The sequence below is a fragment of the Lentinus tigrinus genome (genome assembly GCF_003813185.1).
Source record: "Lentinus tigrinus ALCF2SS1-7 unplaced genomic scaffold L226scaffold_1, whole genome shotgun sequence".
NCBI lineage: Eukaryota > Fungi > Basidiomycota > Agaricomycetes > Polyporales > Polyporaceae > Lentinus > Lentinus tigrinus.
Genome location: NW_027137910.1, coordinates 1,872,560 through 1,886,440, shown reverse-complemented (window position 1 = coordinate 1,886,440; position 13,881 = coordinate 1,872,560). Strand labels below are relative to the sequence as shown.

General features: G+C 54.7%; 6 protein-coding genes and 1 non-coding gene across 7 annotated transcripts; 3 read left to right on the top strand and 4 right to left on the bottom strand.

Annotated features, from left to right (window-relative positions):
- Positions 1–88: 88 nt before the first annotated feature.
- Positions 89–4,246, bottom strand: L226DRAFT_541661 (PhoX domain-containing protein; the record flags this gene model as incomplete). The annotated part of the gene is made up of 9 exons (XM_067682078.1): positions 89–121; positions 175–290; positions 355–536; positions 587–1,104; positions 1,154–2,770; positions 2,827–2,957; positions 3,017–3,243; positions 3,295–3,317; positions 3,365–4,246. The coding sequence occupies 9 exons, from the start codon at positions 4,244–4,246 to the stop codon at positions 89–91; spliced, it is 3,729 nt and encodes a 1,242-aa protein (XP_067542845.1).
- Positions 4,247–4,420: 174 nt separating this feature from the next.
- Positions 4,421–6,204, top strand: L226DRAFT_556169 (mitochondrial carrier). Its single transcript, XM_067683109.1, has 11 exons — positions 4,421–4,557; positions 4,603–4,767; positions 4,824–4,988; positions 5,038–5,049; positions 5,099–5,123; positions 5,184–5,294; positions 5,361–5,551; positions 5,608–5,721; positions 5,778–5,937; positions 5,991–6,027; positions 6,083–6,204. The coding sequence occupies exons 2-11, from the start codon at positions 4,687–4,689 to the stop codon at positions 6,150–6,152; spliced, it is 966 nt and encodes a 321-aa protein (XP_067542844.1). The 5' UTR covers positions 4,421–4,557; positions 4,603–4,686; the 3' UTR covers positions 6,153–6,204.
- A 96-nt stretch (positions 6,205–6,300) lies between these two features.
- On the bottom strand, positions 6,301–6,381 carry L226DRAFT_t6. The gene has a single exon. It is a non-coding gene; the product is annotated as a tRNA-Trp (tRNA).
- A 122-nt stretch (positions 6,382–6,503) lies between these two features.
- On the top strand, positions 6,504–8,365 carry L226DRAFT_549172 (Saccharopine dehydrogenase). Its single transcript, XM_067682654.1, has 5 exons — positions 6,504–6,575; positions 6,635–6,830; positions 6,894–7,255; positions 7,317–8,048; positions 8,097–8,365. Exons 2-5 carry the CDS (start codon positions 6,725–6,727, stop codon positions 8,313–8,315), a joined length of 1,419 nt encoding a protein of 472 aa, XP_067542843.1. The 5' UTR covers positions 6,504–6,575; positions 6,635–6,724; the 3' UTR covers positions 8,316–8,365.
- Positions 8,366–8,541: 176 nt separating this feature from the next.
- Positions 8,542–9,956, top strand: L226DRAFT_607426 (uncharacterized protein). Its single transcript, XM_067685804.1, has 3 exons — positions 8,542–8,631; positions 8,693–9,050; positions 9,107–9,956. Exons 2-3 carry the CDS (start codon positions 8,776–8,778, stop codon positions 9,798–9,800), a joined length of 969 nt encoding a protein of 322 aa, XP_067542842.1. The 5' UTR covers positions 8,542–8,631; positions 8,693–8,775; the 3' UTR covers positions 9,801–9,956.
- A 180-nt stretch (positions 9,957–10,136) lies between these two features.
- On the bottom strand, positions 10,137–11,621 carry L226DRAFT_450390 (cellobiohydrolaseI; the record flags this gene model as incomplete). The annotated part of the gene is made up of 3 exons (XM_067674946.1): positions 10,137–10,889; positions 10,947–11,272; positions 11,330–11,621. The coding sequence occupies 3 exons, from the start codon at positions 11,619–11,621 to the stop codon at positions 10,137–10,139; spliced, it is 1,371 nt and encodes a 456-aa protein (XP_067542841.1).
- A 1,158-nt stretch (positions 11,622–12,779) lies between these two features.
- L226DRAFT_528457 (uncharacterized protein) lies at positions 12,780–13,798 on the bottom strand. Its single transcript, XM_067679364.1, has 4 exons — positions 13,447–13,798; positions 13,136–13,370; positions 12,973–13,086; positions 12,780–12,915 (listed from the first exon to the last, which is right to left on the bottom strand). Exons 1-2 carry the CDS (start codon positions 13,546–13,548, stop codon positions 13,170–13,172), a joined length of 303 nt encoding a protein of 100 aa, XP_067542840.1. The 5' UTR covers positions 13,549–13,798; the 3' UTR covers positions 12,780–12,915; positions 12,973–13,086; positions 13,136–13,169.
- Positions 13,799–13,881: the final 83 nt, after the last annotated feature.

Genomic DNA, 13,881 nt, shown 5'->3' with positions numbered 1-13,881 from the left:
ACGGAGGTACGTCGATTGATGAATGAGCAGTCTGGTATCATATTAGACATGGGTAGTAAGTCGTACAACAACATAACGGTCATGATCGTCAAGTGCTCTCTGAGAACAACGCGGAGAATATCTGGACATACAACTAGGTTAGAACAGACCACGTCCGCGGTGAGTATCACGCACCTCATCCACAACGGTATATATCAGGTGCTGATTCAGTCGGCGGTTCTGGAGCACAGCGAATATACGACGGGCCCCGCGGCGTGCATTCGAACGCCCTATCATGTTTGCCGCCAAGTCTGCCAGGGTGCACATGCATATCAGCTGTGGCCAGAAGGGAGGGTTGAAGTCGTGAGAACGAACCTGGCATCAAAGCAGACAACTTGCGATTCGCTTCGTCCCGTGTATGTAGCTTCTCCTCCACCGTGCGCGGGACGCTGGAAGGCTTCAAATTACCACCGGGCCACAAACCATCTCGAAAGATGTTGATGAAAATCATGAGATGTGGCTCGTCAAGGAAAGACTTGACCGTCTCGCGTAGTTTGCTGTTGATTTTATGAGTCATCGGTCCGGTATAGTATAGATATCTACTTACCGCTCGATTGTCCCACCCAATACTTGCTGTAGAATGATGACAATAGCCTGTCGCCTGAGCCAGTTATTCTTCTTGTCCAGCTCAAACACGGCTAGTATCAAGTCGCATATTGGGGAGGAGAACGTCGAAGTACTCGTCTCCCCCTCTAAGGGCTTCAGGTCTCCCGAGAGATGCATGAGGGCATCTTCATAGCTGGACTTCCCGGATGCCTTCAATGCCTGCGCAACGAGGTCCTCGTCGCGGATTGCCGTGCCAGTGATCCCAACAAACTCGGCTGCCTGGGTCGTGAGGCGTTGGATGATGACATCGAGCATCGAGGGGCCGAAGAACATGTCGTCGATACTCTCCGCAACGGATTGATACATGGTCTTGACCAAACCGTGTCCCGGGAAAGCTGAACCAGAGGCAGCGGCCTTGGAGGGAGCCGGAGAAGGCTCTGCAGCCATGAACGGCGAGTCGCGAGACAGGAATGCGCGCAACTCATCGCTCTCACAGACGGCAGGGATTGCAATCAAGCTCTGTTGAATTTGAGTAATGGCTGCGAAAACAAACGAGCGACTACTTTACCTGCAGATACTTCTCAAGGGCAACCCTTCGGTTGTCAACGAAGCTCGTCGACAGAGACGTGACGAGCCGCTTCCCAGGGAAGTCGAGATTCCGTACGAGAAGGTACTTGTCCCGCAATTTGTTGTGCATGTTAAAGAACTCGTTGTACCGCCTCGCTACGACCCAACCTGACGCATAGCTTCCGTCTTGCGCCAGTTGCTGCACCTCCACGAGATACCGCACGACCTGCTTCCCATCCTCCTCTCCAACTGTCGAATTGACAATTGCGACTCTCGTCCGATCCGACAGGAGGCGGTTCGCGCTCTCCTGCTGCTCATACTGCGTCTTCTGGAACTTCAGCTCCCGCAGCTCGCGCGTGAGCGACGACTTGCTCTTCCGGAGCAGTCGCAACTCCTGCGCGTCGCCTGTCAATTCTGCCTTCTTGATGAGGGTGTCAAGCATAGCGTCCTGCGTCTGCAGCTTGTTGACCTTGTTCGACAGCCGCTCGATCTCATGCGACAGCTGCAGGTCACCCGGCCCCGCGAGTTGGAACGAGCCGTGCTCCTTCTCGTGCTCCGCGTCCTCGTGGTCCTCGTGCTGCGACTCGTCCTCCTCCTCAATCTCGTCCTCGAACATCAACCGTCGCTTGTCGCGCGTGAGGCGCGTGCTGGCCGTCATCAGCGAGTCTTGCACGCTGAGGCTGTCCGACGAGCTGCCAGGATGCGCTTGATCATGCTCCTTGTCGAGAGCGATGATGTCCGTGAGCGCGGCTTGAATAGCGTCCATCCGTTGCGATTGTTCTTGCTGTTCAGCATCCTCGGGATCGTCAAAGAGGGGCGCGCGCGAGGTCGAATGTGAACCGCTTTCATCAGCAACAGGCGACATCAAGACCTGCAAGTTGGACACAGCAGGTCGCGGTGCAGCAGGCTGCTGGGTGAGGGGCGGGGAAGTCGGCGTTGGGATTCGTCGAGCCACTCCTACTGCGGGGGTAGACTCCGAGCGGGTCATTGGGGGCTTCCCATGATTCGGCGCAGGGCCAGAGCTGGTCCGGCCCCTGTGCTCGAGAGCATGGCGGGTAGACGTCGGAGACGCGTTACCTGAGCCCAGAGGCGCGTCGTCGGCGGGCGCTGTCCGTCCGTTGGCCTCTATGTCAGCAACCACTCGGAACCAGAGCTCTGAACGCTGAAATTCCTCGAAGTCTTGCTCCATCTGACGTTCCACTTGCCTCTGTGCGAGCATAACGCTGCGACGAACCCGCCTCTCCGACGCAGGCGTTGAGGTCTCCGCGCTCTGGCCAAAGGAACGAATCGTGGTAATGTGCTTCTGTGATACCGCGCTAAGCACTGGGTCCGGAACGGGACTGGAGAAGTACAGCTCGTTAATCAACGAGATGTCCTCCTGGAGCGTGGCTGATTGTCCGGGATCGAGAAGAGGTTCGTCTTCGTCGTCCGATGCATCAGAGTCAACGGACTCCAGGGGATTCTTGAAGCTTTCCACGGTGAGCCAGAATTGTACTAGGAGGGAACGTTGCCGTCTGTCCATGAACTCCATGAAGTACGAGAGTGAGCTCGGGTTGGTCAAGATGTCTCTCAGCGTCAGAGGAGATGCCGTTTGCGTTTCCGAGTATATCGTCTGTCTCTATCAAATTTGTCGGTCATCAGTCACTAGGAGCTGATACTTACACGAACACCTACCGAATCTGCCTCGCCGCCGAGCAGTACGATGCGCTTCTCCACCTTGCGCTTTGCCGTATACAGACGATCGAGGAACGCAACGACATCCTCAGTCTTCTCGCCGTTGATCCAGTCAGAATTTGCGTTGTTGGCTGAGGCATTCGATGAGGTCATTTACTCGTCAAACCGTGAAGTTTGGATATATGCGTACCGAGGAGTGTCCGCGTCCTCCTAATCTCGCCCATAATGTCATTGCGCAACCTTCTTGCGTCAAGAAGAGACGAGCATCTGCTGATACTCCGCAGGAAGGACTCAAACTGCTTGGGGTCCGTACGCATCGTGATCTTCTCGGTGGTAGGATGAGTAGGGTCTGTGACTTGAGACTGGGGACGGGGGATCTGGGCCTCCAGGATATTCCGCACTTCTGAGATGAGTCGTCTGCGAAACAAGCTCAGAACCAGCATAGAGCCATATCTTCATGGAACGCACTGTTGGCGAATAGCAGCTCCTGCCTGAGACAGGTCAGAGAGTGCAAAGTTCACACATCGTCACTACTCACAACTTGATCAATCTGGCGATTCCAGAAATCAGGGTCGGATAGCATTTCCATGATAGGATACAGGACAGCGCATGCAACTATTTCCCGAACGACTATCTTGACGGCGCGACTCTGACCTTCCTTCTCCGGCAGTATGGACGGAAGGGCCTTCTCGACCAGTTCTCGAAGATGGTTCTCCTCCGACTGCTTTGTGAACGTAGACGATAGATTCTCGACCGCGGGGTGAAGCTTACCGCCTCCCCTTGCCGCGTAACGACTCGCCAACAACAAGTCCAGCTCCTCCGATTGCGTGAGCTTGCGCTCGAGTCCGGCTCCCCGAAGTGCAACTTCGGACTGGCGAAACTGTTCGATATGGGCAGTAACCTTTGGGAGGACGCGTTTGACAATGAGCGCCGACAGGTCGAGGGTGAGCGCTTTGGCGAGCAACCGTTCCATGGAGGCATGCAGAGTGGAGGAGACAGCAGTGGGGAATGAAGGCGAAGACGAGATGTCCTTGTACCATACCAGGACAAAGTCGCGAACGATGAGGATGAGGATGTCGTTAACTGCAGCCGATACAACTGGGGCCTCAGGGTAGAGCGGGGGTAAGGACTGGGGAGCTTTGTGTGACCATTGGGAGCGGGTCAAGACAGCTTGCCACGCCGCAGGGGTCGAGAACGCGAAAGGTCGGGCTGCTGTTGAGAGAGCATTGCGCTGCGCAGGACGTATGAGGTCAAGGACGTAACCAAACGCGATATTAGCGGTCAGGAAAGCGATACCGAGAAACAGCAGGAAGAAAGGCAGGAGAAGGATGAGTGTGACCGGAGACGAGAACAAGCGTTTCAAGAATGGGATACCAAGGCCAGCGAGGAGAAGAGGAATGATCACATGTCTGCTGGACATCTCCCCCGTGCGATGCGCAGAAAAGCTAGGGCTCGTCGCGGTTGGACAAGCACCGGCGGGATATGGTCGGCAACAGAGGGATGGCAGAAGTAATCGAAGGTGCACATACTGGGCTACTGCAGTGGGCGCCCATATACAGTCGGCCCTGTCCCTCCGGCGCGTGCGTGCCTTGAACATCTGACACTGTCATCTCAATCTCACAAATACTGTACGAGCAGCACGGTAGCCAAGAATCTAGAGTCTCACTGAACAGTAGAGGGCTGTCTGTGAACGCAAAGTACACCTCGGACTGTCGCATTCGTAATTGCCTCGTCCGACTCCCGCCGCGCCCATTATTTAATTGCAGCTGACGGAACGATAGCTGCGTCCGTCCCGTTCGCTCCCCTGCTCGCCTCGCTTGTCGGGTCATCACCACCACCACCACCACCACCACCACCACCATGAGCACCTCTGCTGCTCCAAGTCGGCCTCTATCCACCGCCGAAGGCTTCATATGCGGTGGAACGGCTGCCTGCGTAGCCGTACGTCATGTTTCGCTTCACTTGTAATTTCTTCCGGTGCCATCCAGATGCTCTAGGTCACAGTCTCGAACCCGGCCGAGGTCGCGAAGACGCGCATGCAGCTGCAAGGAGAGCTGGCTGCGAAGGGTGCTGGAAAAGTGTACAAGAACTCGCTCGACGTCATCGCAAAGACATGGCGGAATGAGGGCATCCGTGGCATTCAGAGAGGGTTGGGTCCCGCTGTGAGTAAACACCCTTTTAACGCCTCAGTTCTCTTCTGATTCCTTCTAGTATGTTTACCAAGTGAGTATGGTCGGTGTTCGCAGCGGGAATGTGAACTCACGCATGTCAGATTCTCATGAATGGCTCGCGTCTAGGTAAGTCACGCGCCTACCATCCTATACTACATTCGTTTCCGACCGTGCTCTTCCGTTGAGGCTTCTACGAGCCTATACGAACCCGAGTGAACACGCTCGTTGGCGCGAACCCAGCGGATCAAATTCCCCTCACGTCCCTGTTCTCGGGTGCCGTAAGCGGGATCATCGGAGGTGAGTGTACAACAGGTGTACAACCGAATACAACCACAGTGCTGATATGTGTACCCCTGTGTCTAGCAAGTTTCGGGAACCCTTTCTTCCTGATCAAGGCGCGAATGCAGGCGTACTCACCCGTCCTTCCCGTCGGTGCCCAACATTACTACAAGAGCTCTTTTGACGCGCTGAAGAGTATATGGCGAGCGGAGAAGTTCCGCGGCCTTGTACGAGGCGTTGATGCAGCCGCGTTGCGTACGGCAATGGGTTCTTCGGTGCGAAGCGCGTTCTGGGCATGTGTGCATTCTCGTACTGACTGTGACATGCCCAGGTACAATTGCCATCGTACAATTGGACGAAGAACCAGCTGGTCAGCCATGGTATCGTACGCGGAGACAGTATCTGGGCATTCCTGGCAAGCAGTACCGTGTCCGGACTCTGTGTGGTATGGTTCATTTCGGTGTGCGCTATGTACCTGTCTCAATCTCCACCTGCCTGCAGCTTGCGATGATGCAACCTACGGATACCGTACTGACACGCATGTATAACCAACCCACAATACGTACACCTGACGGAAGGCATGTCGGGGCGCTGTACAAGAACCCGCTCGATTGTCTGTGGAAGACGCTGAAAGCTGAAGGACCTCTCGGCTGGTACAAGGGTTGGTGCCATTGTCGTATTCTGATGGACGAGGCGATACTGACTGGTTTTCAGGTTCAACGGCACATTTTCTCCGGATAGTCCCTCACACGTGAGTCCTTGCGGCTGTTAATTATTGGCGGCGGTCATACTAACATCGCCGTTAGGATCGTTACTCTTACTGCTAACGACATCATAGTTGGATTGTACAAGCGTGTACGCGATGGACGCCTGTAGAATTACATTCATCTAGTTTCCGATAATGCATCTCCGGTTAATTTTCGCGTTCACAAATTTGTGCAGTCAGACTCATTAGAACTTTAGTCTTACCACGAAAGCCACATGTGTTTGTCGGGAGGACAAAAAAGATTGAGCCACTAAAAGCTGAACCCTGCCCGGATTGAACGGACGACCTTGAGGATTTCCCAAGCTGGAATCTCACGCGCTACCACTGTGCCAAGGGTTCTTGTTAATGTAAAATAATAAATATATATATCAAAATAAACCCAATAGCCCCAGATATGAGACTCGGAGTCGCGACGTCGTCAATGCAAATGAAGCCTGCACTACACCAATGCAAACCGTCGTACGCGTTACCAGGCATGCTCAATGTTATCGCTGGGTAGCCTAGCCCACACAACCTTATCTCGTTCACTCGAGGTGCGTTACTAAGTGCATGGAGTCAGCTTCTTACAATTGAGGATTGACTCGACACGAAGTTCTCACCAGACGTAGGTCCATCTATAAGTATGATGGGCATGTTCATTTGGTCCTCATAATACCCAATCGATACCCCAAGCTTTCCTGACATGAGTTCTTCTAACACCAAGCACATCCTCCTCCTTGGAGCTGGAGCCGTGGCGCGTCCATGTGCCGAGTACATAACGCGGAGGCCTGAAAACGTACTCACTGTCGGTACGCGCTCTCTCTCTCTCGTCGCATTCAATACGGAAGGCTCATATTCTGTCTCGCGTACAGCATGCCGCACGTTGAAGAGCGCCGAGGCTCTCGCCAACGGCCTCCGTAACACCACTGCAACTGTGCTAGATGCGGGCTCAGAGGACCCCGAGAAACGTGCTGCGCTGGAGAAGGCTATTGCCGAGCACGACTTGGTCATCTCTTTGATCCCATATTCCTACCACCCCAACGTGATTAAGGCGGCGATCAAGGGGCAGACGAATGTCGTCACGACGAGCTACATTAGTCCTGCTATCCGGGAGCTCGAGGACGAGATCAAGAAGGCGGGGATCGTCGTTATGAACGAGATTGGGCTGGACCCCGGTGTTGACCATCTCTACGCTGTGAAGGTGGTGGACGAGGTGCAGGCCAAGGGCGGAAAGGTCCGTCGTGCGATTCTATCCCTGCGTACCTGTAAAACTTATGCGCCTCCGCGCAATTTAGGTCAAGGAGTTTTACTCCTTCTGTGGTGGACTCCCTGCCCCGGAGTGCGCCGGAAACCCACTAGGGTATAAGTTTTCGTGGTTCCCGCGCGGCAATTTGCTGGTGCATCTCAACTCGGCGACGTACCTCGCAGGAGGAAAGGAGGTCCATATCCCTGGGAAGGACCTTATGAACTCAGCGAAGCCGTACCCGATCGTTGACGGACTCTCCTTCGTCGCTTTTCCGAACCGGAGTTCTCTTCCATTCCGAGACATCTACCAGATTCCCGAGGCAGAGACAGTGGTGAGAGGGTCGGTGCGCTACGCTGGCTTCCCGGAATTTGTGAACGCACTCGTCGCGATTGGTATGCTCAACCCCACTCCGCAACCATGGTTGAAGGATGGACTTACATGGGCTGAGATCACTGAGCACACACTGGAGCTGCGGAAACATCTGAAGAGTAAGCACATGGCGCCACTTCTTGGAGAGAAGACTTACCATACGACGCGCAGAACGCTCATCGCGCGGGTCAAGGCGCTTTGTCAGTTTCCTAGCGAAGAGGGGAGTACTCGTGTCATCTCAGGGTTGAAGTGGATCGGGATCTTCTCCAGTGACAAGGCCCAGATTCGCTACGGTAACCTGCTCGACACCCTATGCGCCCGTCTGGAGCCTCTCATGAAGTTCAACAAAGGCGAGCGCGACTTTGTTATCTTGCAGCATAAATTCGTAGTCAAGTGGGCCGACGGGAACACTGTATGTGCATACACCTCTTATCTTGACCTGATGTTGATGTCCTTTCAGAACACGATCACCTCGACACTTGAGGCGTATGGCGAGCCTAATGGCCACTCGGCGATGGCGCGTTATGTCGGTGTACCGTGCGGTATAGCTGTCCAGTTCGTGCTTGACGGTTTCTTCAAAGCTCCTGGCATCTATGCCCCTCATACGAAGGAGATATGCGATCCGCTTCGTGCGCAGGTAGAGGCCGAAGGCATGGGTTTAGTAGAGAAGGTACTCTAATATAACTCGACGTGTCCCCCCGTAATGATAGGGTTCAATCGATCGTGCACTCCTCATGATCATTATGCAGAGTATCAATGTCACCATGCAGTGCGTTGCTCGAAGCGGCTGGTCCGCTGTTTGAAGTTATTGGCAGACAAAGAAGTGCTATGACGGCATTGGCCCGGGACGCCCGATATGACGCCGCCTACTTACTGCACTGCTTCTGTTCTTCCCTTCCCTGACCCACGTTCATATCTAGCTCAGCAACGATGTCCAGCACATACAACGGTCGCTAACCTGCAGTGTACGTACTCTTCGTGTTCTTGCCACAGAGGTGCGTACAGTTGTTGCTTCGAGCGGGTTGTAATCTCACTTATCGGCAACATATGCTATAGGGAAGGCCGGTCCCTCCCGATTGCGGTTCGACTGACGACCCACACTCAGGCAGCACATCGCATCGTCCAGCAACTCACCGCTCATGTCCCAAATGTCTGGCATGAGCAATTGCGGAGTAGAGGACCGCGAGCTTTGGTTTCAGGACGGAAACGTGGTTCTCGTCGCGCAGAGCAGAGCCTTCCGCGTACACAGAAGCATACTCTCCCGCCATTCCGAGATCTTCAGCAACCTGTTCGCTATTCCTCCTCCCTCTTCTCCGGATCTTACAGAACAATTGGATGGACTGCCTGTCATTCCTGTTTCGGACTCAGCGCACGATTTCAAGCATCTCCTCCACGCCCTATATGACGGCTCCAGGTAAGCCTCGTGCCGCGGAGTGCGTTCTCACAGGTACTGACATGTATCGGTACCAGTTATCTGAAGCATGGAGAGCCGATTCCGTTCGCTGTCCTAGCCGCCCTGGCCCGGCTTGCACACAAATACCAGCTCGATGAACTGCTGGCGGGGGCATGCGGCCGCTTAGCCTCAGTGTTCTCAGCCGACTTCGACCAGTGGCGGATTACGTGCGGCGCGAGTAATTCTCTCGTGTCACTCGAGCCGACAGATGCCATCGAGGCCTTCCATCTCTTCCGCCTCATCGACCGAACCGACATGATCCCCACAGCCCTGTACGCGTGCTGTCAGCTTCCCTTCCAAGACCTTTTACAAGGCGTCATGCGGGCGGATGGGACGCTCGAGAAGCTCAGCTCCGAGGACCTTGAGCGGTGCCTGTCCGTCCGCGAGTTCTTCACCACCGCCTTTGCGTGGATGTCGCTTACTTTCCTGGACGTCGACCCGGATGTACGATGCAACCAACCTGCGCTGTGCGCTGAGAGCATTCAGAAACTCAGACTCGGACCACAATCCGGCCCCGATATCTGCCAGGGAACGAAGCTCCTCTCCAACTACTTCTCGACCTTGGCGAAGTCGATGAAAGCAGATGGCTTCATATGCGGCGAATGCTTGGGTATGCTGCTTCGTCGTCAGTACAATCTCCTCCGGAAGATTTGGTCGGACCTTCCAGCACTGATGCAATTGAAGGATATCGAGTGGTCTGCAGATACCTAGTGGGCTATCGAGTATCCCTGCTGCAGACACCTTATAACAGTATACCATGGTAGATTGATTGATCGTATGCCCCATCACCGTTTATGTAGTATCGACAGAACCTTGTATTGAACGTTGTACGCACAACTAGGGTACATTGTGCATCATGACCTTTCGAGACAGAAACGGAGAAGAAGACCTTTTCAAAGAAGAAAGAGGATGATGGAGACGAATAAGACCCAGGAAAACGCCGTTGGTACTACGAAACCCCGCTTACTGCGTCTGTGTTGCGTTGGCCTGGACAACGAGTGAGTGATGCGAAATATCAGAACAGGTTGGAAGGCACGTACTGTCAGCTTAGTAAGTGGAGCCGATGGGGCCGTACTTGATGTTGGAGTAGATGACGGTCGCACCGGGGCTCTGGGACTCGACGTCCGGGGGGTTGCCGGAGCTCGTCGGGCACGGGCCACGAGAGACACCGGGTTGCGACGCGTCCTTGTCGAGGGGATAGTCGGAGTCGAGCCAGAGCATCCTGGCTGCGTGGTCGTCCCAGATGGACATGACGAGGACCATGCCCTTGTCGAAGGACTGACCCATGACATTGAGTCCACCAAGACGCTCGAAGGAGTTGTTGTCGCCAAACGCGGTCTTCTGGGCATTGCAGAACGCGTCGGTGATTGAATCGTAGTTGGACATGCCGGAGATGTTCGTCTTCGAGTTGGCGATGACCTTTCCGTTCTGGACGTAGAGACGGCGGATTTCGGAGAGGGTACCGGAGGTCGAGTTGTTGCTGGTCAGGAACTGGGTGACGACCGTGAACTTCTTCGAGGTATCGACGGTCTTGCCGGTGCCGAGGAAGGTCTGGTCGCCCATACGCCACGAGTTGAAGTCGCAGCCATCCTTGTCGCAGATACCGCCGTAGCGGTTGTCGCCATCACCGCAGTCGTTGCCCGAGCAGCGGGTCTGTCCCTGGACGGAGCAGACGTGGGGCGTCACAGCAGCGCCCTGAGAGTTCGCCTCCCAGATGTCCATCTCGTTACAGCAGGTACCATATTGGCCCGAGCCTGCGTTGGTGTCATTGGGGGACGGCGTCCAGCCAAGGATGTTGGCCTAGGAGGAGGACACTCAACATGCGAGGACCCAGACTGAAGTGACGGCACAACTCACCTCGCCGTTTATGAACTTGATGTCATGAGGACATTGGGTGTCGCAGTAGCCAGTGCCGTACTTGGCACCAGCCTTGTTGCCCGAGAAGCGGGACGTGCCACCGTCGGCATCCATCTCGACGAAGTAGAGTGCGCCGTTGAGACCACACGGGAGCTGCGACATGTCGACGTCGAACGTGAACTCTTGGTTCTTGAGGTTGAAGATCTGGTACTTCGAGTCGCTCGTATCCATGAGGTAGACACGAGAGCCGATGTTCGTCGAGTACGGGCCGTGCGTCACGAACTTGAGCGTGAGGGCGTTACCACTCGTGGTGATACCGTAAGTGCCTGTGCGAGAGATGTCAGTATATTCGGACGGGCGGCGGGTCAGGGAGTCGGTCTCACCAGAGTAGTCAGCACCATCGAGAGCGCAGTTCTTGGCGCAAGTGGTGGGGTCAGGGCACAGGGAGGTGTCCCAGGTGTTACCGGTGTAGCAGTTGTTGCTGCCGCTGGTGGAGTGGAGCCAGCGCCAGTTGGAGTCGAGCACGACCGAGTGCTGCTCGGTACTGCAGCTCTTGCTGGCGGAGCACTTCTGAACCGTGATCTTGGGGTGGCTCTCAGCGGTGAGCGTGCCGACCTGCTGGCCGTAAGCGACAGCGAAGCAGGAGAGTGTGAGGAGCGCGACAGAGGGGAACATGTCGGTACCGAAATCGAGTGTCTGTTAGCAGTCGAAGACGAAGCTGGAACTCGATGTCGAAGCTGTGGAGCCCGAGGCAAGTTTTATACGCGAATGAGCCGGAGAATATGCGGGCGTCGAGGAAGGGTCCTTGAGCAATTTACCCGTTCACAATGCAGACTTGCACGGTCTGCGACGATGCAAATGTCTCTGGAGGAGGCCCGGCTTGACCTCTGATGTGGTCAGGGCCCGACGAGTATCCGATGAGGGGCCCCGCACGCGGGGTAGCGGATTGTCAGTCAGTGAGGATTATGCGCCTGTATCTGCGTCCAATAGGTCATGCTGAGGGTAGCCGAAGAGAGGCCGAACTTGGAGGGCTGAGAGAAGTCCCGCATCAGATATGCAGCGGGATTCCATAGAGTAGAGAAGATTCTGACAGCCGTGAGGAAGTGCTGAAGCATAGGATCGAAGTCAAGAGGGGTCCATGTGAGCAACATGATCACTCACCAGCCGTTGCTGTAAATTATTAGACGATCTTCCTGATGGATTCAAATGCATTCGCTAACAATTAGAATATCCTCGGCGATGCGAGGAGATGCCGAGACATAACGTCCAAGGCGTCCCGCGAGGGAACATGATCCTTCCCGAGAAGCCCCGGAGCAGTACTTTGATGGGCTAAGTGGAAAAGTTGGAGCACAAGGGAGACTCGCCCGGTCTCGGCCAATTTTATCGCCCCCGCGCGGCAGTATTGGCGAATTTCCGCGCTGGAAGTCTTGCTCTGACTTTCGGGATTTGGTGTTGTGTCGGCCGGGAACAGACCAACACTCAACAAAAGTGTCGGTTGAAATCCGGATGTAGATGCCAGGGTACCTATGAGGCGGGGGAAAAGAGGGTCAGGAGGTCTCGTCCGCTCTAGGCGCGGTCACCGGGCAGGGGAAAGATCAGACACTGACGTCCGGTGCGCAGAGAACGGAAACATGCACATGAACTTCGGAGTTTGCTTGTCTCTCAACAGCTTCCAACACGTACAACACCCTCATGTGACGCACGCAACTAATTCACCGTGCCATATTCCCCGAACGTCCTTTGTGAGATTGGTGTGCTTAGCCTGTCGTAAGGCTGCGAGGAATATCCCGCCATGTATGAAGAGAGAAGCGTCAATTTGCTAGCTCAGATGGTCTGGCTCAACAATGAGGACCCTTGCAAGTGACTGGCATATCGACCCAAAGGGATGGGAAAAGGTAAATATTGATATCCCTTGTTCAATAGATGCCATACCCCTGGTAGACTCTGAGTCTTGGATGGTCAAACCTCACTGTATGCCCTCGTAAGAGGTGTGAGGATAACGGCAGGTCATGCGTCTCTTACCCACCTTGTGGACCCGGTACTAGGAGCGAATGTGCGAAGTGAGAACATACGGCCACAACTCGAGAAATTGAATGATCATGTCGTCCGTCAATATATCGGCGATCTTTTCAGAAATCATCTTGCAATGCGATGGTTAGCATCACCTCATACTCCCACACTATACTTACGTTGTGGATCACGGTGTAGTTGTAGAACTAAGCTTCACAGCCACCGCCACGAAGAAGGCCGCATAGAATGATCGTCCTCCGGCTCATCTCGTTGAGGCAATCTCGAGGCTTGTGGAGCTGAACCCTTCGAACTCGGAATGCCTGCGGATGGGACACCATTGGCCAATAACAGCACATGCGAAAGCTTCTGCCGGTGATGCCAGCAGATGCGTCGGGCACGCCATGCTGCGATGTTCTGCGATCCGGGGCACAGATAAGCATATACTTGGGGTAGAGATCTTTCGTGTAGCTATAAATAATGAGAATCGTACTCGAGTGGAGACAGTAGATCCGGGGACAATCCCTGATATCCGAGTTCGTGATAGGGTACGAAGTGCCAATCCGCCTGAGTTGTTGGAGCTGCGGGGAGACATGGAGGAAAGTTGTCCGTTGTGTGCCCAGTATGATAAAATGCAAAGTCTATTCGCCTTGTCTTTCGCGCAACCCCCGGCCGAACACCGTCCGATGTATGTGTTGGGATTACTGTCTCCGTCTCCCGGATCTATGATCACGAGCCGCCGCAACCAAGCCAAGCAGACCGCTTTGTTGGTACCGGGGAGTCGGAAAATTGGCAGGGGAGACGATAGCAGACAGAGCAAATATAGACTGCAACCGAGACGAAGGACGAGGCAGAGCCAGAGAGTCGAAGTCGGAGAATCAACTCGGAGAAACCAAATCTAGAAAGCGCCTATGGGGTCACACACGAT

Bases quoted from the DNA above. Each gene is read 5' to 3' on its own strand.
- L226DRAFT_556169 (XM_067683109.1), top strand. From the start codon at position 4,687: ATGAGCACCTCTGCTGCTCCAAGTCGGCCTCTATCCACCGCCGAAGGC. The intron at 5,124-5,183 runs GTAAGTCACGCG...TCTTCCGTTGAG, and splicing joins CATGAATGGCTCGCGTCTAG to GCTTCTACGAGCCTATACGA. The intron at 5,722-5,777 runs GTATGGTTCATT...ACCTGCCTGCAG, and splicing joins CCGTGTCCGGACTCTGTGTG to CTTGCGATGATGCAACCTAC.
- L226DRAFT_549172 (XM_067682654.1), top strand. From the start codon at position 6,725: ATGAGTTCTTCTAACACCAAGCACATCCTCCTCCTTGGAGCTGGAGCC. The intron at 7,256-7,316 runs GTCCGTCGTGCG...CGCGCAATTTAG, and splicing joins TGCAGGCCAAGGGCGGAAAG to GTCAAGGAGTTTTACTCCTT. The intron at 8,049-8,096 runs GTATGTGCATAC...ATGTCCTTTCAG, and splicing joins AGTGGGCCGACGGGAACACT to AACACGATCACCTCGACACT.
- L226DRAFT_528457 (XM_067679364.1), bottom strand. From the start codon at position 13,548: ATGTCTCCCCGCAGCTCCAACAACTCAGGCGGATTGGCACTTCGTACC. The intron at 13,371-13,446 runs GTACGATTCTCA...CCCGGATCGCAG, and splicing joins GATCTACTGTCTCCACTCGA to AACATCGCAGCATGGCGTGC.
- L226DRAFT_607426 (XM_067685804.1), top strand. From the start codon at position 8,776: ATGTCCCAAATGTCTGGCATGAGCAATTGCGGAGTAGAGGACCGCGAG. The intron at 9,051-9,106 runs GTAAGCCTCGTG...TATCGGTACCAG, and splicing joins GCCCTATATGACGGCTCCAG to TTATCTGAAGCATGGAGAGC.